This window comes from Equus quagga, chromosome 9, assembly GCF_021613505.1.
Source record: "Equus quagga isolate Etosha38 chromosome 9, UCLA_HA_Equagga_1.0, whole genome shotgun sequence".
Taxonomy (NCBI): Eukaryota; Metazoa; Chordata; class Mammalia; order Perissodactyla; family Equidae; genus Equus; species Equus quagga.
Genome location: NC_060275.1, coordinates 5,287,894 through 5,311,669, shown reverse-complemented (window position 1 = coordinate 5,311,669; position 23,776 = coordinate 5,287,894). Strand labels below are relative to the sequence as shown.

General features: G+C 43.8%; 2 protein-coding genes across 2 annotated transcripts in view; one reads left to right on the top strand and one right to left on the bottom strand.

Moving 5' to 3' along the window:
* The window catches only part of LOC124244644 (cytochrome b5), a 33,670-nt gene that overhangs the window by 7,180 nt on the left and 2,714 nt on the right, over nucleotides 1-23,776 (bottom strand). The window contains exon 2 of the mRNA XM_046671252.1: nucleotides 854-982. Coding sequence (XP_046527208.1) covers nucleotides 854-982 — 129 coding nt within the window. The remainder of the gene's footprint in view (nucleotides 1-853; nucleotides 983-23,776) is intronic.
* Nucleotides 1,504-23,776, top strand: part of C9H18orf63 (chromosome 9 C18orf63 homolog) — a 60,657-nt gene continuing 38,384 nt past the window's right edge. The window contains exon 1 of the mRNA XM_046672006.1: nucleotides 1,504-2,914. The gene's annotated coding sequence lies outside the window, so the exon portion shown is untranslated. The remainder of the gene's footprint in view (nucleotides 2,915-23,776) is intronic.

The following is a 23,776-nucleotide window of genomic DNA, read 5'->3' as shown; positions in this document are numbered from 1 at the left end:
TTCCAGTTGGCTACTGGGAATGCACCCCGAGCTGGGAAAGCAGGAGGGTGGGCATCGCTCTGAGGAGTCCAGGTGCTCTCTAGAGGGAAGGAGGGGAGCTTAACGTGCAGTGTGGGATCCGCCTGTCTGCTGGGGATGCTGGGAGAGCTCAGCTACTTCTTTCCAAGTTTTCAAATACATTCCTGATAACTTCAGTTGACAGACTAGCAAAGTTTTACATGCTCATTTCAAATCGCCACAGAAGAGCCTAAATTCATATGACGGCCCTAGATTTGTATAAAAGCTAAATGAGGCCTGTGTTCTTTTTAAGTCAGTCCATGAATCGGCACCAAGGGTGATGTTCTCAAAGGTCTGGAGAAGTGAGAGGAATGAGGACAATGTGTGGGTTTTACAGAAGGCAGAGTTCATTCATTTAACATAGCTGATTTCTAAAAAAATTTTAAATTATATTTTAGAATTAAAATATCTTCAAACTAATGAAAGAAAAAGGGAGCTTCTTAAGAAAAATACTTTGGTCAAAAAATAAAAAAAATAAAACTATGCCCGGTTGATATCCCCCACCTTCCACCATTTGCTGCTCCCGGCACTTGAGGGTCTGACACACACTGCCCTCAGCACACGGCCTTGGGATTCAAGGATTCTGACTCCAAGTGCCAGCGAAAAATGCAACCAGAGAGATGCAAAGAAATTTCCGGTCAATTTGTTTATGATGAAAACGCTGTTTTAAGATCAGGAGAAATTGTCTTTGCTTTACCCCTTTTTAAATTCTGTAGCATGAAAGTCTACAGATTTGAATACGGTCAACCAACAACTTTAAAGAGAAATAAGTAAAGGCCCCCAAAAAGGTACTTACTGGATGAAGTTCTCCAATGATAAACGTTTTGGACAACTCTCTAGCATCTGTAGAGTGCCCGATATCCTCGAAGTTCTCAGTAGCATCACCTCCAGCTTGTTCTCTTAAGACTTCTTCCCCACCAGGATGCTGTTCAAAAGATAGACATAAAAAATAAATATTTTTCCCAGGCAAATGAATTAAAATGAAGTGGCCAGTTTTTTTAACCAAATAGGCTACTCCAGAAGTCACAGACGGCAATGCATGAAGATAAGTCATCCATAATGTGGATAAAGAGATCATAGTCCTTTGTAGGCAATTTCCTTCTTGAAAGAGCAGCAGAACCTTTTGCTAACAGAAAGAGGTCATTTCCCCAGGTTATTCATATGGCAATAAAAGCATCAGGCACATATTTTTAATTCTTTGGGAATGTCCTCTTTGCTTTTCCATAGAGCTCTTAAAATTACTCTTCTTAATCTTTACCCAGTCTACTTTTTCTTGAGTCCTATACCTTGACCTCCGACTTCTTTGGTCTCAGTGTGGATGTACACCATTACACCTCGGGTGATAATTCACCTCTGAAAAGCACCCTGCGTGCCAGCAAAGTACAGACAGCGTATAGCCTGTTGGACAGGCAAGCCAGTCCCCTGCCTCTTGCAGAACTTACCTCCTAGTAGGAAGGAAAAGAAAAGCAGGCAGGTGCAGGAGCGACTTGCTCAAGAAGCTGCCATAGGGATCCATCGTCGACAGGGAACAACAGAGGCAGAGGGAAGAGTTCATTCTATCGGGTGGAGGGGTGGAAAGAGCCCTTTGCATAACAGAAGCATTTTAGAGTGCCAGCTGCTTTAACTGGTAAAACAAGGATGGCCACGATGCAGGAGGGGAGACTGACAAGTGGGGCCCAGTCACAGGATATCTGAAGAAGTCCAGAGGATCTCAGGCAAGGGAAGGAGTTCTCTGTCACGTAAAAAGAAAGTAAGTGCTTGGTCATACCACCCTAAATACTTTTGTAGGGAAAAAAACCTTCTCAAATTGAGCTTTAGTATTTCCTTAGATCAAATTCACCGCACCCTGAGCAAATCACCTGGAAGAGTCCAATAATTGATCAGTTCTCCCCTGCGTGACGGACTGCGGTGTCTTCTTAATTTCCTCCAGTAATGGAAGACACAAAAGCACCTAACATTTCAGAAAGGTGGACAGTGATTCTGTTTTGAAACCTGTTTCTCCTCCTCTTTTGTTTAAACCAATCTAGTGCTAAAGAAATCAACTTTTTTCTCTACTATTTGTAAAAGTTCTCCATCCACATTACTGAAAAATAGGAAAGCACAAAAAGAAAATAAAAATCATCTAAATCACTATCTTGCCATCCAGACAGGGCTGAACACACATATATGTACATGTGTGAAAATTTTAAAAAGAAAACCATGATCATTACCTTAGTATACTGTTTCATTAGACAAAAAGCAGATTACAACACACAGTACAGAGACAGTACTGCCTAGTGGTCACTACTACTATGTGAACTGGGAAAATAATGGTACTTGTCTCCTATTGCTTTTGAGGATTAAATGTGTTAATATAGGTGTCTGACACATAAAATATGACCAATAAATATTATCCAGCATTTTTATTAAATATTTTCTACTGTCATTATCTTTTCTCAATATAGCTTTATAAATTGGCTACAAAATGTTACATTGTGTAGACATTTCCAAACTTCATTAAATTTCTTCTATTGGGGGCATTTAGAAGCCCACTTTAAACAAACAGCGGAGCCACACTCGAGGTATAGCAGGCATAGGCAGTTAGTTGCCTGTCTCACTCTGAAACCAGCCTGCAGCTTCCTGATGCATCTCCCCGTCTGTGGCAATGAAAAACAGGATGTGTTGCTTCTGGAACAGTCTGCTTATTGCTGGGCTCAGACTGAGTCAGAAGCAACAACGTGGGAGATATAAAATGACTAACCTAGCACCCACAACGCATGTCAATTCAGACTGCTGTTCCCTCCATGTGGGCAGCTCACCTCAGGCGTTCCTTAGCTTTTCGTGCCTGGTAAGGACCCGTGAAGACAGACAAACCTCCGTGAGTAAACTATCATTTTTCGGTTATAGCCTAGCTTCAAAGGAAAATTTCAAATGAGGTTAAATACATAGACTGCCTTTTACAAAGAGTCATAAAATTAGATAAGTTTTAGAAATAAGAATTCTGATCTTTAAAGTGCCAAAATGGAGAAAGTAAACATTCTACTTTATAGGGTAAACAGCAGTCTTAAACCTGAAACAAAAGGGCTACGTCTCAACTTAATTTCTGACGAAGCACAGGAAAAAAAAAGGATATGTGTGTGTGTGTGTCTGTCTGTTTTTATGATTTAAACTCTGCCTAAACCATTTGTAAGGCAGTTTTATAAGTAAAAAAGGGAAAGAGAGAGTGAGAAAGAAATATCCAGGGTTATATTAATTTCACTGACCACTATTTAAGAAAAAATGTAGTATAGAATAAACAAATTGATGCTAAAAGACCTTTGTCCTGCCCTAAGGATTTTTTAAACAATTAGTTAAGAAAAACAAAGACTAAAAATTGATTTTTGGAACAAAATAATGCAAATCTTGATAAGACAGTAAAAGATATGAGATTGCCTTATCACAGTACCTAATATTTTCCTTGAAATATATTTATGATCAGGGGAGGGAGAGAGACAGACAGACACCTTGCCAAGTAAATCAAATCTGAATTGCGATGGTTTAAAAAGCAATTCATCTTGTTGCTCTCTCCTCACTCTCGTTAGCAAATTCATGCTGCAGCTTTAGTAAGCACACATCACATTTGAATATTAAAGGAGGTGATCTGCCTTACTTGTCAGCACTCGTAAGTGACAAAGAACTGGGAATGCCAGATGTTGGTGCCATCTTGGTTATTCCCAGAGATGGTGTATGTCAGCGATTTTTGTCCAGAAACTCTCAAAAAACTTACTGCTACCTTTGGAGCAGATTATAGAATTTGGGGATGACTCAAAGAAAAGGCAAGGCTTTGAAAAAGGAAAGCAGCAATGTAACAGGCGAGCGAAATTATCTGAGGATTTTCTGAAAGATTTAAGGAAAAGACCAAAATGCTGTCACTTGTAGGCAAGATTGGAGGTAACAAATGGGGTGAAATTTTCCTTAAGAGTCTGAGCCAAACTGTGGTGAAGTCCGTATCAGAAATCTGTCCTCGCCAAGCACCATTCCCTAGGACTGCCACCCATCCCACCCTGTGGTGGCCAACAGCGGCTGCAGAACCCAAAGAGAGAAAGATGGGAGGGGAAGTCAGGGGTGACATTAAGGAGGACCCAGCAAGGACAGAACCGGAGCAACGATGGGAAAACAAGCCATTTGCACCAGAGCCATCCTTCTAACATAAAGCCTCCCATTTTTCCAGATGAAGATTTCATTTTCCATTTGTATTATTATGTGAGAAAGTTAATTCACTCAACACACACATACCCAGCTTCCTCATGTGCCAGACACCAAGGTGTGCCAGACAAAACAGTGAGCACAGAAGGTCACAGCTCCTGCCCTGGGGAACTCACAATCTAACAGGGATCCAACACGAATAATCCACGACTCTACGTCTGCAAGTGAGAATCGATGCTCTGAAATAAAACAGCACAGCGCCACGAAGAACGCGTATAATCCTGAGGACTCAGGAACGGCTTCTCAGATCTGAGACGCAGAGACGGAGTCAGAGTAAAGGAGGGGCAGAGACTGAGTGAAGGAACGTCCAGTAGAGGAAGGAGCGTGGCAAGTTCAGGAGCAGAAAGAGGCTGCCACAGTGGGAAGGAGAAAGGGCAAGCTGGAGAGGGCAGGGCAGGCCACACAGGCTCGCAGGCCCTAGTATCATCATCCTGGGAACAAATGAGAAGCCATTGAAAGGATCTAAGGAGGGAAGGTGACAAAATCAGATTTAGTTTCAAAAATATATCCTGGTCTTCAGAGTGGACAACAGATACAAAGGCAGGAGAGGATCCGAGAAGACCACAGTCTAAAGCCAGTATAGTAATCAGGGCAAAAGACGACAGCAGCCTAGGGTGGGCTGGTGGCAGGCATGGAGATGAGACAGAATGTACACAGGACTTGTCAGAGTGAAGATGGTGAATGAGAGACAACACGCATCAGGATGACTCTGGTTTTGGTTTGTGCAGTAGAATGGATGATGGTGCCAATTGCAGGGACTGAGATCTCAGAGGAGTCAGTGAGCCAATAATTCCCTCTGTCTGCTTCTGCAAAATCTCCACTTTATAAGTTACCCAAATATACGCTGCTCTGACAGCATATGAGAACCCCCAGGTACAAACCAGAGAACACCAATAAAATAACTGGAAATAGCTTTCACTTTTTGCATCTATAATTTCAGGTAAATAATAGGAAATACATTTGAAAAGATGAAACACGGGCACAGTCCATAATTCAAAAGACATTAACTGCCACAACCGCTACCCAATCCTAAGGACACTTTCAGGAAGACACAGTAAATTCCTGGGACATAAACAGTAGCGCTGGCTACCAGGTCCTGAAATCACAGCTGGCTGTCCAGTGCTATGGCACAAACCCTGGCAGCAGCTTTGGCACAGTGGATCTCTCCTCTTTGAAGTGCTGTCTTCACGTGGCTTGCAGGACAAAAGCCTCTGCTATTTTCCCTTCAACCTGACTGGCTCCTACTATTCAATCTCTTGATCTTCTCGAAGTCTGAACAGGGGAGCACCTCCCATCTCTGTGCTAGCTCTCCTGGTGATCTTACCTATTATCTAGTCTCTGACCCAGAATATGTGCCACCTGTTCCCTAATGAACACAGTCAAATAACGATCCCTCCAGACTCCCCCTTGAGGCAACAGCCTACTTAACACGTTCACTCAAGGTCTAACACACATCCCGACATAACATAGCCAAAACTTAAGGTTTGACTTGCCCCCATAATGCACTCCTTCCCAATCTTCCCACTTTCAGTAAATGTTGCCACCATGCACCCAGTTGCTAGAAGTCAAAAACCAGAAGTCAAACTTCATTCCTCTTTCCTTCTTACTCCAATCCATCAGCAAATCCAGCTGGATACCTTCAAAGATACTCAGAATCTAACCACCTCTCCCCACTTGCACCGCCACCACCTTGGACCAAGCCACCAACATCTCTTGGACAACTCCAACCATCTCCTAACCGGTCTCCTGCTTCCTCCCATTCATTCTCACAATCAACTCCCCTTACGGCATCACGCTCCGAAGAGTTTTAGTTGATGACGACGGTGATCTAGGAAAGGGCCGGTGCTAGCTCAGTCCAGGGTGCTGGCTGTAGCGGAAGTGAAAGGAGGTGACGGCAAAGCAGAACAGCAAAACAGGTCTGCTTCAGTGACAGACGGAAGATGACGGTCCCCCACATCTGCAATGATCCAAAGCGCCGAAGAGGAGTCCTCTCTCCCTCGGCTCTGTGCACAGTCTCTGGCAGCCCTCAAACTCGCCAGACTCGCCCCTTCTCCGAACCTTCACATCTGCCTTCTGCTCAGAATGCTCTTCCCAGACCTTTACATGGTTTCGTCCATCACCTCGTTTAAACTCTGAAGAATGCCAGCTTTTCAGAGCTCTTCCCTGATTTCCCATCTAAAAGCGCCCGCCCCATATGCCCACACAGGTCTCCCGCCCCTTCCTGTTTGATTTTCCTTCACAGCACTTATTACTACCTGAACTTATATTTATATAACTTGTTTGTAACATTCAGGAGGACAGAGACTTTTGTCTGTCTTGCTCATCACCATTGCTAGCACATGGCAGATACAAAGAAGTATCTGTAAGTAACGGTTGGATAAATAAATGAGAAAAGCACAGATCATTACACGTTGGTTTGAAACTATTATATATAACCAGTTAAGTGGTTAAGGACAATTTTCTCATTCTAATTATTCCAGTTCATACTGCCCTCCTTTTCCTGAACTGGAATAGTTTTAACCATTCAGGGATGATATAATTTCGTATTTAATTGCTGTCTAATTTATTTAACCAAAAGATTTACTGAGTGCCTACTATGTGCAAGGCATTGTGTGGGACACACAAAAGTACATGAAAAATCAATGTGATTTGATCCTGAAGAAGTGTGCAATTAATTTGAGCTTACAGAAATAACACAGAAGAGACCTTTGGCCTTCACTCATACAGCCCCACGGTTTTGACTATTCATGAACTACCCAACAGGTCCTAAACATGTCGCAATGCATAGTACTACTGAAGCATGAACTTGCATCACTTTCCCTGCGAGGCAGGAGCAGGTGAGTCACTTAGCTCTTGAGCGTAGCCACAAACAATGCAAACCTTTCTCAAGAGAGAGAGACAACCTAGGTGAAAAGTGAAAAGGCGTTTCATTTGCAGTGAAAGAAATGTGCATTTATTATGTGTGCATGTACACAAACACACACACACACACATACTGTGTGTATGTAAGTCAAGGTGAGCTCAGCACGTTGAGAAGGGTGCTCCCTTATGTGGTATGATGCTAAAAGCGGCAGGGGCATCAGGCGACCCCTTTGGTGGTGCCCTTCCTGTCAAGGTGAGGAGGCTCTGAGTGAGGTCATTGGTAGAACAAGAGTTCAGCACAAACCAAACTGCTCTGAAAGAAAAAGTTTTTCTCACCTGACTCATCTAAGAAGAAGAGGCCAACTCAGAAGGCGAAGATGGCCAAGGACGAAAGATTCTTCTCTGCGGCTGTGTGGCAGGTTTTAGGATCCAGTGTGACTTAGTTCACCAGTTTGCCAACCTGAGGGCATTGAAGGCTAGGGCTAAGAAGTTCTTGCCTGTATGACGACAGAGCAATAAAGGCTGGCATGACATAGCTTATTTCGGTTTCTTATTTTTATCAATTTAACATAAATTAACAGTTTTATGGATTTAGTCCTTGTTTTACAATCACTTCAGGTCTGAAGCGGCCTCATAGGCTTTTCAGTTACACTTTAATGCAAGAAATAGTTATAATTGCACTTGTGTATTTGAGGATTTATCAAAGTCAAGGGTCTGACAAATACACACACGAATGAGAGGAATACAAATACTAAGGCAGAAAACGAAAAGTATTAAATTGAGTATCAGTAGGTTCAAGGAAAGGATAGGTCATTTGGTTGGAGGACGACAACAAAGGAACCCTCAATACCCTGAACAATTGACAGGAAGGGTGAGGCCACCCCTCCCCCACTAATGGGTCACTCCAATTAACGGCCCTCACTGAGCCTGTATGGTACTCAGTGGTCTGAAAGATATACCCCCTGTTTTCTAAAAAACGTAAGAGCTCAAAAAAGAAGAAAATACTACAAACTTGACAAATTTTTCTGCACTGGGCACCAAATAGCCATAAAGAAATAAGCAATATTTACAGTCCTTTGGACAATGGTAACAAACAGAAACAAGCTCAGATTCTCATTTCATCTTTAATGAATAGCGCCGTGCTGGTATTTTCAGGTAAACACTGTTGAGTTACCTGCTGGGAAAAATCCACACACTTAAAACCAAGGACCAGCTGCCACTCTTCACTTACAGAGCTGGCCTCACCACAACCCCACATACCCTACGTCTTTGCAAACATGCCCTCTGGGTAAGAATCTGCTTTAATCTGAAAACACTCAGTGCAGATGGAGTTCTGGTCCTTTTGGGATTGCTTCCTTCAGGAGAGATACCAGGGTTATCAGGGTTAACCCACACTCACAGCCTCCCCTCGGAGACCATATGATAAGCTTCATTCATAACCAAAGTTCCAAGAACCTCCCAGAAAAGACACATGGCCTGTTTAATGCCACAACGCTCAATGGTTTACACCCTCGGTCCTTATAAAAAAGAACAGGACCCAAACTTGATGGGCAATCCTCCCACGCCCCGCTGACGTCACCCCAGGACTGTTCAAGTGGCAAATGCCAGTCCCTAGGAGGCTGCCTTCTCACACCTTAACCTCTATCCCCTGGACAGTCTCTACTTCAGTAAAAACGAGTAGTGAGAGATACCACACACAGCAGGTAATGTTTCCCAAATGAAAATAAGAGTCCAAAGTCCCATACAGAGAAAACAAACATCAGACTAAACCAGCAGAAGATGCTTTACCAGAGCAGAACAGTTCATATGTATCAAGGGTCAGGTACGGAATAAGTATAATCAATGAAGGCGCGACCTTTGCTTACTTTTGTATGTTAAGAGGCCAAGGCTTACAAAATCAACACAGTGAGCAGGACATCTCAAATCCTTTTTAGAATGAGGCCAAAGAGAAATGCTAAATAAAGGAATAAATGCATTATTAGAGATTCCACAGTATCTAGGATTTTTTAAATTGCAAGAAAGTGCTATTTCATATTTAACAGCAGATACTAAAAATGGACCTATAAAAACCGGCAAGATGAAAAAGACAAACTGAGATGCCACTCCTGATACAGATGATTCAATAAATAAATTCTTAATATGTATGCAATTATCTTAAGGAGAAAGAAAATGTGAATAAAATCAAAGTCAGTCTAGATTCAAATAGGCAATGTGCAATTACTATTAATTCAGAAACTGATTACCGAGGGAAAAAGCTCTCCAGGTCTATTCTTTGTTCTTACTGTTTGTTTCTATGGCTGTTTTACAATGCCTTAGATTCTCTACCCAGAAAATAAAGATGGGTATAAATTATATTTTTGGAATTATCTTTGCTAGTTATGTTCCCCTTTAATACAAATAATTTCATAAATGAGATAGCCTTAGGCTTGATATAGGATAATATTTTTGCTTAGCCTTTGACCTTAACTTCTAGAATTCTCACATTTTAGTGGCTTTGGAAAAACAACTTATAAAATTTCAAAGTCAAAGGTTAGAAGGTCGTGTTCATGTAACAGGAAAGACTTCCATTCTTATAAATAAAACCCAGGAGGGCTTCTCACAGAGTTCACGGCTCCAGGCACCGAGCTGGTCTTCCCCTCTCCAGCCCCTCACCCATTCTTATCCATCTTACATGACTGCTTAGAATAGTCATCCTCAAATATCATTTTGACCATTCCATGTACCTACTCAAAAACCTACAACGGTGAATTTCTGCATTCAAATAAATGCCTCCTGAATTTCTCAACAAAGAGCTTCAACATCTACAAAGCACAGGAGATGCCCTCAGCTGAACAACCAAATCAGCCGGGGCGAAGAGGGATCATTGCTCCAGTGTGTGTTTCTTCCTTCCCCTGAACACTTAAACTTTCAGCTGGAAAACAGCTACTTAGAGATTTTCCCAGCCTCCCTTGCAGCTGGGTATGCCACATGATTAAATTCTGGCTAATAAAATGTAGGCAGAAGCGTCAGGAGTACCTTCCAGAAATCTTCCCTTAGAGTGGTGCACCCTCATTGCCCTTTCTCTACATCCCCTCCTTCATCCTCCTGTCTGGAAAGGGAATGCTGCCTTCGAACATGAAGGTAGGGGCCGGACACTCGGGATGGCTGAGAAGTGAGCTGGAAGCACGGCCCCAGAGGGCTTAAGGGAACACAGCTGGCACACTAGCCCTGGACTGGAAACTCATTTCTTTATGACAGATGAATAAACTTCTATCTTGTTTAAGCACAGTTATTTGGGGCTCTTCTACGCTTAATTCTAATTACGACATCAATCATTTTGTCAAGAAGTACCACGTGCCAGGTACAACACTAAAGTCCAGAAGCACATAAAAGATGCAAACAAACATAGTTCCCAGGGTCAAGAGACTTAACATCAAATTAGGACAATGTTCTTCACAGACATTAAACAATTAGAGAAATACCAAGGGTCCATCTTAATTGTCGACTGAACAAAGTAGAAGTCTAGAAGGATGGGAGGGAGACTTTAAAAAATCACTGAGGCTTCTTCAGGAGAGTCAGAATTTGGACAGAGAGTAGATGTTTAGGCTTACTGGCTGAAATGTGCATGGCATGCTTGGGGTCAGTGAAGAGATAAGTTTGAATGAAGCAAAATACATAACGCTGCGTGGTGGCTCATTTTATGCATCAACTTGACTGTGCCCAGGAATGCCCAGAATAAATATTATTTCTGGATGTGTCTGGGAGGGTGTTTCCAGATGAGATGAGCATTGGAATCGGTGGACTCAGTAAAGGAGACTGCCTTCTCTAATGTGGGTGGGCATCATCCAATCCATCGAGGGCTTGAACAGAACAAAAGGCAGAGGCAGGAGGAATTTGCCCCTTTTTCTTGCCTCACTGATTGGGCTGGGGCATCTCATCTCCTCCTGCTCCAAGCCTGGGGTCTACACCCTTGGCTCCCCTGGTTCTGAGGCCTGCAGACGTGGGCTGAACTGCGTCACCAGCCCGCCTGGTCTCCAGCTCACAGATGGCAGATCTTGGGACTTCTGGGTCTTCCTCATGATAAATCTCTTCCTATACATCCATCCATCCATATATATATATGTATATATGGATGGATGTACATATGTATGTGTGTCTGTGTGTGTGTACCTCCTGTTGGTTCTCTCTCCTGGAGAACCCTGACGAACACAGGCTAGATGGTTAGAATGGACCAAATTACATCAGGCCTTGAGAGCCAGTGTGCAGTGGAAGACAGGAAGGAGCACTGTGAGCTCCCAACAAGCAGAGTGATGGGATGAAAGGCTGGGCCTCTCCAGACCCTCGCCTCCCCTCTACCCGTCACAGGCTCCAGCCTTCCTCATCAACCACTCTCTAGAGGCTTCCTGAAAGTGCTACTGGCCTCATCCTCATCTATGAGCCCAACATCAAAAGCATAAAACTGAAGTGGAGATCTCGGCTCAAAAGGGTAGGCTGAAGGTTAAAATCGTAGAAGTTCAGAGGTTAAAAGAACCTTCAGAGCCCCAAATCCTTAAATTCACAGATAAAGAAACTGGGACCCAGAGAAATTAAGCCCAAGGTGACACTGGCAGTTCATGGAGGAGCAGGACCAGCACCCTGGTGTCTGACTTATAGTTCAGCCTCCCCACTTTTTTTTTAAACATGTAAATTAAATGACCATTTTTATGTTTCTGAACAAAGTGACTTTAGATAAGACGCCTTAGAAATAAGGTTTCTTCGTAAATTTTCCTTTTGGGAATTTGGGGGCAAATCTCTCTCACTTCATCTAGACTCTGAGAAATTTTGTCATTTGCCCTGCCTTCCTGGGCCTTACCAACTAAGAAAGATTCAGAGGACACACACACACACACACACTCTTCTATCTCAGGGCTCTAGCTGGCTACAAGGTTGTCCCTATAAAAAACCCAGAAGGGTATGAAGAACTAGACTACAGCATCATAATACATGTCAGGTCAAAGTCATTCCCTCCAAGGGCTTGCTTAACCAGGCCAAAACAAACATCAGAAAAATGCCTTTGCACTTAAATGTAATGTTATGTGGACCCAAAGTCCACCAGGTCTGGAGTCTTAAATAGTATCTTTCAATCCAAACACTTAACACTGCCAAAAAAAAAAGGTGGAGTAAACAGATTGTCTGTAAACAATGACTAGGCAAAAAAAAAAAAAAATTTATTTAAAGAGGGTATCTTTGGGGCTGGCCCAGTGGCAGAGTGGTTAAGTTCATGCCCTCCACTTCAGCGGCCCAGGATTCATGGGTTCAGATCCCAGGCACAGACCCTCACACCACTCAGCAAGCCATGCTGTGGTGGCATCTCATATACAAAATAGAGGAAAACTGACACAGATGTTAGCCCTGGGCCGATCTTTCTCACCAAAAAAAAGGGGGGAGTATCTTCAATGGTTAACCCAAAATGAAAACAATTCAAATGAGTTTGGAGAGTGAACAATTTATATAAGACTTAGGGAAAAAAAAAAAAAGATAGTCTGACCAAATGTTTTCTAACATTTCTACACACCGTTTTTCCGAGAAGGCAGAGGGTGATGGCCTGGAGACTGGCAGGGTTCAGCAGACTTCGTTCTGCTCCGCCTCCATCATCCACTCCGTGAAGGAGCTGGCACCCACATCTGCACTGCCAAGGGGCAGTATGTGCACCCTCATGGAATCCTCAAAGCTCAGGGACCAGGGGCTCACGGGCATCACCTGAATTACTTCTCCCTTTCACTCTGAAGATCACAGATGAAACTTGAACCAGGCCTGTCTGTGCATTCAGCCAGCTGGCTTCTGAGACCCATCCGCTCACTCAGACATACGCCAAGTGCCACGCCAAGCTGGGCTGTTACCAGGGTGGGTGAACCATGGCCCCCACGCCCAGGGACTTACAGTCTCATGAACAAACGGACATGTAGACAAATAATAGCTAAACATGGTCAGCACCAGATACAGGAGCCACGGCACAACATTTGAAGGGATCAACTCTCCAAGAGCCGGGGGCCAAGAAGGGGTCACCAAGGAGGGAAGGCTCCAACTCCACTGTGAGAGGTTCAGCAGCTGTTCACCCAGTGAGCAAGCGGGGACATTCTAAGCAAAGGAAACGGACATGACGAAGCCAAGTGGCAGAAACACAATGGCTCCTCGGAGGAACTGGAGGTTCTGAAAATAACCGGATTTCAGGCGTATAAAAATGCATTGTTGGGCAGTTTTTTCACTTGTTTTTGTTATTGGGTTGGGGGGAGCAATTAGAAAGGAGAACGAAGTATATAGCACCTCCCATCTACTTTTATAAACGACCCTCTCCCATGTCATTTATCAAAATGTGAAATTAGACCCCTCAGTAATCACATATTTGGCCCAAGGCCACTGCCAGCCCCTTCGCCTTTGTGATGCCTCCCTGATCCCTTCAGGGGCTCTAACTTCTACCTCCTTGCACTCCTCGGGTTACTGCATTATCCTCTAGAAGTACTCTAGAAGCTACAGTTTGTCCTCCAGTTGGCAAAGCTTCTCCGTCCAGGCAGCACGGTGTTATGGAAACAGCACAGGCTTGGAGGTGGAGGAACATGAATTCAGGGTCCAGCTCTGCCACGTCTTAGTGGGTGACCCAGGCAGGTGCTGGATCTCTCTGAGCTTCCATCTCCCCATCATTAAATACCTCCCCCATCTTACACTGCAGAGAAGAGGACATGGTATAATTAGTGGAAGGCCTGGCATATGATAGTCGTTCAAGCAATAGGAACTTAGTTCCCGCTCCTCCCCACCCCCATGTGATATTGCCACAAAGAAGCTTGTACAGACATGGCACAGCTCCTGGCCCTTTAAATTGCTGCAGGCCAAGTCCAGCACCAAATCTCAAGGGACCCTCTTCTTTCCACCCACCCTTTACCTTCAAGTGATTTCTATGGATTTTATCAACTAGCCTGATTCTAAGCCACAGAAGCAAAACACAAGAGTTAACAGAAACAAGATACCGTAAGGACAAGTATTTTCTACACGAGATAACTCTTCGAGGTCACTGGGATGAAGACAGATAGGTGACGCAGTCGTGGGCTGTAGAGTTCCTGCAGAATGCTGTTATGATACTCTCTCCTCGAAAAAAGAGAAACAAAATCCTTCTTGGTTATTTCTAGAGTTGAAATAGTAAATGTTTGGCCTAAAATGTACCATGAATCAAAGGTAATTCCACATTTGGTCAGGATGCTCTGACCAATACTTTTAATTCTTCCATTCCTAAACTCGTCTCACTAGGAAAAATAAAGCAAGTGAGTCAACTGGAGACACAACTACTCCTCTGATGTCTGAAGGGAATGTAAGCCCTGACTGTGAGGTAATGACCTTGGGGTAGAGGGAAGAGGCAGGGTCAGGCCCACTTCTGAGGCACCAGAGCAGGGGACGCTGTGGAAGTGAGGCCAGGCAACGCGCTGGAACAGCGCACTGCTTGCCTTGCAACCAAACTCAACCCAATTTCCTCAGAAGAATAAACCAAGCCACCAAAATTGAAGGCCCACTGACAGATGTGTTATGATCTACGAGGGGCTGTACTCTGTCTATCTATGACCCATCCCGAGTCAGAATGGCCAAATGAAGAGATGATGGGAACAGATGCATTGAGACCGTGGCCGGGCGGTGGGGTGGGGCGGTTGATGGTGGCACCAGTTCTGTCTTTTCTTTTTTTCCCCCTCAATGCCAAATAGCTAGGCCTATTTTTCCTTTTACGTCTTGTGTTAAGAATAATAAATTCGGTTGAAACATGCAGCTGGGGGCAAGAGAGAAACGAAACAAGCTTTTAGGAAATTAACCTCATCCAATAGCCATTCTGTATCAATTTTCTAATATCTTACAATTATCAACTTTTAATTATTCATTCAATCAACCAACTTGAGTCCTCTCCATGTGCCAGCATTGTTCTAGTCACTGGGATATGTGAATAGGCTTTTACGTGGACACAGTTTTCACTTCCCCGGGACAAACATCCAGGCATGCAACTGCTGAGTCATACGGTAAGTGTCTGATTAACTCCATAAAATGAACAGGTTGATTTCCAGAGTGCACCATTTTGCATTCTCACTGGCAATGCACGACAGATTCAATATTGCCACATCCTCACCAGCATTTGGTGTTACTTGTACTTTTTCTAATAGCTGTTCTAACAGGTGTGCAGTGCTATCTCTTTGTGGTTTTAATTTGCATTTCCCTAGTGGCTAATGATGTTGGACATCTTTTCATGTGTTTATTTGCCATCCATGTATCTTTCTGGAAGAAATGTCTATTCAAGTCTTTTGCCCATTTTCTACCTGAACTGCTTGTTTCCTTATTATTGAGTTTAGGGAATTCTTTATATATCCTGGATATAAGTCCTTCGTCATACATGAGATTAGAAAACAGTTTCTCCCAGTTGTGGCTTGACATTTCATTCTCTTAACAGGGTCTCTTAAAGAACAAAAGTTTTCAATTTTTTTTCCCCTCCCCAAAACTCCAGTACACAGTTGTATATTCTAGTTGTAGGTCCTCCTAGTTCTTCTATGTGGGATGCCACCACAGCATGGCTGCTGACAGACGAGTGGTGTGGTTCCGTGCCTGGAGTGCACTGATCTTTAACCACTAGACCATCAGAGCTGGCTCAAAAGTTTTTAATTTTTATAAAGTCTAATTTATCCATTTTTTCTTATTCACATCATGCTTTCATGTCATGTCTAAGAACTCTGCCTAATCTCGTCTCCTCAAAAGATTGTACATTTTATATTTAGATCTATGATCTATTTTGGGTTAATTTTTGTATACAGGGTAGAGTTTAGGTCAAGATTTATTTACTTCTGACTATCGATGTCCAACTGTTCCTGAACCATTTGTTAAAAAGGCTATCCTTCCTCCACCAAATTGCTTTTGCATCTTTGTCAAAAACCAGTTGGAAATGTTTGCCTGGGTCTATTTCTAGGTTCTCTACTCTGTTCCACTGATCTACGTATATGTCTGTCTGCCAGGACCACACTTTCTTGATCACCACAGCTATATCCTAAGCATTAAAATTGGGGTGTAATTAGCCACTGAAGGGTATGAACAGGAAAGTGACATGATCTGACTTACATTCTAAAATGTCTCTCTACTGTGCTAAGAGTACACTGTCAGGGGCAAGGGACATCAGACAAGAGGTGACAGTGTTCAGACCAGGGAGACAGCAGAAGAGGTGGGAGAAGTTAGTCAGACTCTGACTACATTATAAACGTTGAGTCAAAAGAATGTCCTAGTAGATTCAATGTGGGGAGTGAAAGAAAGAGAATGGTCAAGCATGACCCAAGGGTTTTTAACCTGAGTGACTGGATGGATAGAATTGTCATCAACTGAGATGGGGAAGGACGACGATGGAGCAAGTTTTGCGAGGGAAAATCAGTTCAGTTTTTAATATGTTAGGTTTGAGAAGGCTATTAGACATCTAAGTGGAGATGTGAAGTGGACTGCAGACACAAGAATACAAAGTTTAGGAGATAGGAGACAGGTCTTTTTCACCTGGAGATAAAAATTCAGGAGTTGTCAGTACATTTAAAGTCACGACACTAGACGCGATGGCCAAGGGAAAGTAGAACACCAGGGCTGAGGGCACACCAACATTGAGGTCAGAGAGAAGGGGACAGAAGGATGACCAGTGAGGTAGGAGGAAAACAAGGAGAGAAAGGCCTCCTGGAAACTAGCACAAAAAGTATTTCCCAGAGAGGCGACCATCTGTGTGGCGCTGTGCTGACCAATCAGGCGTGAAAGCTGAGAACTGACAAGCGGCATCGCTGCAGACCTTACCGAGCAGTTTTGGGAAATCAGTGGGGTTCAAGAGAGGATGGAGGATACGAACCGGAGACAGCAGGCTCAACACCCTTCCAGCGGGTTTACGCCACAGGGGAGCAGAAAACGAGGAGTGAGTGGAGGGGAAGAGGAGTCAAGAGAGTGCACACGCCCGAGAGCATGCACATGTGCTACAAACTAAGAGAAACAACAGCATGCTTTAACACTGATGAGAATAATCCAGCGGGGTGAGAGTGAGGAGGGGGCCTGCTGAGGCAGAAGAACCAACGGGGAGTGGCTGAAGCAATGTCTGCGTGAGAAAGAGGACCCAGGAGCAGGCAGAAGTGGAGGCACAGCTTTGTGCAGGGCCACACTGGCAAACACAAGAGTCTTTCCCTCACCTTTGACTCGCCCTTTCTTTCCATTACTTCATAGGAGCCTTGCTCAATGGCTTCTCGGTTCCACACTCTGAGGCTCTGTTATAATCTGAGTTGTCATGAGAAGTCCCACTATTTCCTCAGTGTTCAATCCTTTGGACCAGAATCCCTGGCAAACGTCTATGGACCAAGAAGACATCGCATTTTAATAATACCACTATGTGCCATTTGTGTGAAAAAAGGAAAAGGTAACTAAGATAGTAACAGAGGACGGGTTTGTGTGTGCGTTCCTCCATCGGACTCTCTTCTGCTACCCACGTAAGGAATACCTACTGAGCGCTGACTGTGTGCCAGGGCATGTGGCAGGGGGCACAGCTGATGGACGCGAGCCCACTGTGTCATGGAGGAAGGGAGCTAACACAAGAAAAACAGCAGATTCGGACTGAAGAAAGTGCTGGGAGAGAAGTAACACAGGATGACGTGACGGAAAATTCCCCTTTCTGGGAGAAAGACAACGAGCCGTGACCTGAAGAGGGTGGTAATCAAGGACATGTACACCAAGCACAGGGGGTACCAGTGCAAGGTTTTCAGGCAGAAACAAGTCTGACTTGTTTGAGAAACAGAGGCGAGGCGACTGGGCGTGGAGGGCGGGGGATGGTGTGACCAGCCCAGGTGGGAGAGGGAGGGGACCGGATCAGCAGAGCTTTTTAAACCAGGACAGAGATGGGATTTATTGTAAACACACCCACACTGGGAAGCCATTGAAAGGAACTAAGCGGAGAAACAACAATCTGTTCCCACAAGACGATGTTTTTTGTGTTTCTTCTAGAAATTAGCATTCTTTCGTGTAATAACATACATGGCTCAAACTGAAAACTCGAAGCACTACCAATCAGATGGAATCACTGAAATCCCGAAGACCGCGTCAGGACGTGCTCTGAAGAGACGGACGGTGTAACAACTCCTGCAATCGTGTGACAGATGCAACAAGAAAGGAGGGAAGGACTCTCCCCCAGGGGCTCCCCAGGAGGGGCTATTTACACGAAATGGCGATGCTGGCAGACAAGGAAAAGCAGGGTGTCCTGTGCACCTCTTGCAGCTGAGAGGACAGGACCTGCGGGCGATGAGAGAGGGTGTGGGAAGGGCCAGGAAGGAATTAGGCAAACCCAGAAGGGACTTTATCAGAGCACTGACCTCGCTGGATTTCATTCAGAGCAGTCTCTCCCAGGGAGGCCTTTCCAAAGGCCACTTAACCTCCTCACACAAGCCTATACTCGTCTGTAAACACTCTCTTTCTTAAACTAATCCACACTGATTCTTAAGGCAATGCAGATGCCAGATGTATCAGGAACAAACTAAGGCCCTGAAGACTTTCCAGGACTCACTTTACTTAAAAATTTCCCTCTGAGAAACTGGAATGGGCTTTTCCTTCACCTTCTAGAACACAACACAATAAAATGACTCAAGTTAGTTACCGAACCTCCTAAGCCACATTTTTCTTACCTTTCCAAAGGAGAATACCATGACCACCAACCTGAGCGGTCTGTTTTGAGGATTAAAAGCACAAATGCAGGGAGGGTTTTATGCTCAAAAAGCAGTTAGCACACTATCTCGCCGCACAGACTGAATGTCAGTCAATGTTCAGAAGTGACTGCTGTCACTTTTACCATTGGCCCACTGGAGATTTCCACACGCAGAGGGAGTACGAATGATATTTATTTAACACTTGCTGAAGACGGAGAGAGGGGAAAGCAGGCCGGACATATTCTGTGTCCTGGCCAATTTTTGACACGGCTGTGCAAGGCTCAGTGAACAGCCGGTCAACGACAAGCAACAGCAGGCCCTGAGAGAAACAGGTAGAAACTGACACATGCAAAGCCTTCATGACAGAAGAGCAACAGGCTGCCACCCCAGCGAGCCAGGCACAGAAGACCCTGACGGAGCCCAGAAGCAGTTAATGACGCCCTCGCCCTCCTCCTCACGTCCACTCTGCTTCCAGGTGCCCCCAAGCATCAGTACCAGTTCAGTGCCAGTTCTGGACACGATGAACCCACGGGTCGGATTAGAGACACAATCCTACAGCTGTAAGAAAATTACCTCCTGCCATCATCCAGGAGATGTCAGCTCTCAGTAACCAAAGGTCACTTAGCAACAGGCTACACAGGCCAAAGGCTGCTCACCCAGTGTGAACTGAGTTCCACATCTTCAACTCACTCTTTGGTCCCCACGCAGGACTTAGGAAAAGAGACAAGCAGCCAGTTAATAAATACATGTAAGTGGATGTTCCCAAGACAACCCAGTTCAATGGTAATAGGGAAAAAAGGAAATTTATTAAGACGTAGAGAATGGCTTTGAGCCCGGCTATTTTGAATCGCTGTTTAGTCTGCGGCTACCTCAGGCCCCTTTTCTAAGTGCTTTGAAATGGACTAGCACTGACAACTAGGGCTAATTTTAGGATAAATGAGGTATTACTTGCTGCAGCTGCACTTTTAAGAGAATTTATATACTAAAGGGGCTGAGAAACGTCGCCCTGTGTTTCCCCTTCTGACAAAAATACACACCAAATAACTCAGGAGATGAAGTGGGTAGTCACCCCAGTTTCTCAGCTACTAAAGAGAGCCGAGACCTGGGGAAACACTCCCTAGTGTGTGAGCCCTTGTGAGGGGTCACAGCACCAGAATGACTACCATGGGCACTTCGGGATCCACACCAAAACGTAAAAAGTGTATATATATATAGCCTTTCATCCAACAATCCCACCTGTAAGGATTTACCTAGGACATAATCACAGGTAAGACATTAAACCACAAAATGTGCAAGAAGAGAGGAATGGTTACATATATTATGATATATCTATATAACAAGGAGGCAGCCAGGAAAATTACTATTTACTGAAATGGAATGACGCCTTCCACATATGAGGGGGTCGGGGGCAGATTGTAAAATAGCACGTGTAGTATTTTACCATTTATGTAAAACAAATCCATGCATGAGGGTGGATGCACAGAGAGCTGTGTGGAGAACGTTCATCAAAACGTCCATGGTGGTCAGCTCTGGGCAGTGGAATTCTGGGCAGCTTTGATTTTCCTCTTTGTACTTTTCCACAATGTCCAATTCCTTATAATAATCGTGTATTCTTTTCCCCCAAAAAAATAAAGTTGTATTTTTAAAAGCTCCAGAGATGATAACCCATTATGCATAGCACATATTTCCTGAAAAACTATACTTCAAGTGAATATTTGTATTTTGAACTGTTTTTGTTCACTGGCCAACATTAAATAAATATTGGACCTACCCAATAACAAAAAATAATTATAACAATTTATAAGAAAACTTTAACCTAATCAAAATATTGACATACTTTTCCAAGTGTTTTCACACACATTATTCTTCAGGATTGTTCAAAAACCTGAAGTAGATGCAGATGATGGAATATTCCCCATTTAAGAACAAAAAAAAAATGATTTAGAGAATTTACTTGACCTGCCGAGGTCACCTCAACAACAGGTCTAGGACTGGATCTACCTTTCCTTATCACCATCCAATGCCTTCCCACGGATGTCTAGTGGGACCAGGGTTATTCAGCCTTCATTATATTAAAAGTACTTATTGGTTAACTTCTGTGGTTTTGGAGGACTTTTAGAATAATAGACACCCGCATTAAGTAGAAAGGAGGGTTATTTATTCCTTGATTTACCCATGCTGGCCTGTATAATCTGTTCCCCCTTCCTTATTTAGAATTTCCATCCACCTTAAAGATAAACAATAAGCAAAAATTAATCTTAAGTGGTTTCTTTTTTGTCTGTTTCGAAACAAAGTAGCCTCACAAGTACTCTTGGAACCTCTTCTCAAAAGTAGCAAAAATTTCCCAAAAAAAAAAAAAAATTTGTAGAAATATATAAAAGAGGTCCTGCCCACAGGCTCACATTCCCAGGGTGGCCTTGTGAGATGTGGCTGTGCCACCTGTTTACCCAAGATGCCTGAGCCACCTCTACCATCAAGGATCCCTCTATATTCTCCTACGGATTTCACATTTTCTCAGTTTTATTTACCAAACTACGTATGTTAAATAATAATTAATAATGTTCCCAGTTTACATTCATCCAAGACATATTTCCAACTGCAGCTTTTTAATAGTATGAGATTTGGAACATTATCAAACATCCTTGAAAAAAGCAAATGCATTTAGGATTTTAGCCCTAAATATGGCAACCCGTCAAGAGTAAAGATACACGGTCCTCTGTGTTTTTCAGAATTAAGGACACTGAGTCTCAAGTACCCACACTCTCTTCCCAGATCCCCAGGGCAGTCAGGTCTCCCAGGCTCAGAACCACAGGTCTCTGCAAAGTAGGCAGCCATGTTCAAGGAAAATAACAAGAAGTATGTCCCTACAACAAAACTTCCTATAAAGAACCCTGCCTAAGACTCTAAAAGTGAAAGTGAGTCAGGAGTTAACAGCTTTGGGAGGCAGAATGCTGTTAAAGAGCATCCAAGACAGATCCAGAGCGTCGGAACCCCGGGATCACAGGAAATGTTCTACAGAAACAGGTTTCCATTCTGATCATGTAAAGCAGCGGGGCAACTCGACACAAAGGCATTCTGATTCATAGCATTTTTCAGGAAGATTATCTATTTCAAGACTTAAACATCTACTGACTTGAACTGAAAGCAAGTTAAGGTAACGGTCATCAATTATGTGATACTTCCTTCTTGCCTTCTACATTTTCCCATTTTACAGCTCTTCTAAAAACTGAATCAATGCTGCTGCCTGAATCACAGAAAGGGAAAAGCAAACCAGGTTTCTTCCTGACCCCAAACATCTACATTTTCATTTCAAATGACTGCACCTCAAAGTTCTATAATCATTAACCCTACTAAAAATATAATCAGATATGATAAGACTCAACTGCCAAAACATAAATTAAAAAACTAGGACTCAGGATTGAAAAACAAAAAAAAAATCTAGCTCAAAATATATAGGCAACAAGGCTCATAATCTTGTAGGTCAGTATCAGATAGTAACTAAACACCTGGTTCTATTTAGCTTGCCATTAATAAAAAGCCAGCCTTCCCTCTCAGGTGTCAAACCTCCTCTTGAACAACAAAACAGCTTAATAAGGCTATTATTTCAGGAGACAGAGCTCATTGCACAACTCAGAACCTTCACCTGTGTTGAGTGGAAGGCTATAATTTTTACAACACTCTTCTATTTCAACATCACCTGCCAGATTTACACCTTTACCTAAAATCTCATATTAGCACTCAGCTACACAGGATGCTATAGAAAGAAAGCCACCACCCTACCTGACCCTGCACTAGTGTAGGAGTTTGCTTTTACTGCGTACAGACGATACGGCTGCTATCGTGTTACGTGTTTAACTAGCATTATTTTATTATAATAACCCCGTGAAGTAGGCACTATTATCATCCTCCCATTTTACCTTAAATAGGGCATCTGAGGCCTAGCGAGTGTCAGTGGCAGACCAGGACCCCCTTCCACGCATCACAGTATACATTCTCTGCACATGAATACCGAAGTGCATGTAAATCTATGATATTCTGGAAGAAGCCATAAAAAATCATGCTGTCCATATGGATGGGTGAATTCCTAGTATAAGGAGACCTAGCCCACAGTAACTGAAGGTTCACTTTGGAGACAGGAAGCCCCCTTCCCCCAAAAAAGTACATACTTAGGTAAATTAGGGAAAGTAGACTATTGTTTAGCTGACATGCAAAGGCTGCATGAATTTCCGGAGCTTTGGCAAGGGAGGGAGAGAGATCTTCAGGGCTCCCTTCTGTTTCAAAAGTAGGGATGAGACAAACAGCGACGTCTAAGACAGTCACGGAAACAGGAGGGACCCAGGAAGAAGGAAAAGCCCTGACGCCCTGGCGGAGCGTCCTGCAGCAGCTCTCTGAACGAGAAAGTCTGTGTTTGTTTAAGTTGCAGGCAGCCGCCTGCAGGGAATCCTGGATGGCCCTGCTCGGGGCGGGAAGCCAAAGACCAGGATACCACGTTAAGCAGAGATGCTCACGGAAAGTAAAACGGCAAATAGAAAACACGTCCCAAAAGAGAAGGCTGGTCCCGTTGCTGACCGGCTAGAACAAGACCTTGGCAAGCCTCCTCCTCACTACATGCTGTCATCCTTCCAGTCGGTCAGTTTCAAAGCGGCAGCCACTTTCCACTTCTACCTTAACCGAGCAGGTCTCGTCCTTCAAACTCCTGCCACAGCTGACTTCAGGATCTACTGACCCAAGTCGACAACCAATGCCTCACACTGCTCTCTGGGTCCACTCCCGACTGCTGAACTAGACTCCAGTTGGACTCACAGCTTTCTGTCTTATTCCTGCTTCCTCTAACGGAAGCTTCTGCAAATAGAAATGATGCCTCTTCCTCTCGAGTTCCAGTCTTCACTACAAGATACTGGATGGACTGATCAAAAGGAAGGGCGTGAACACCAGGGAGCAGAGAGGCCCCA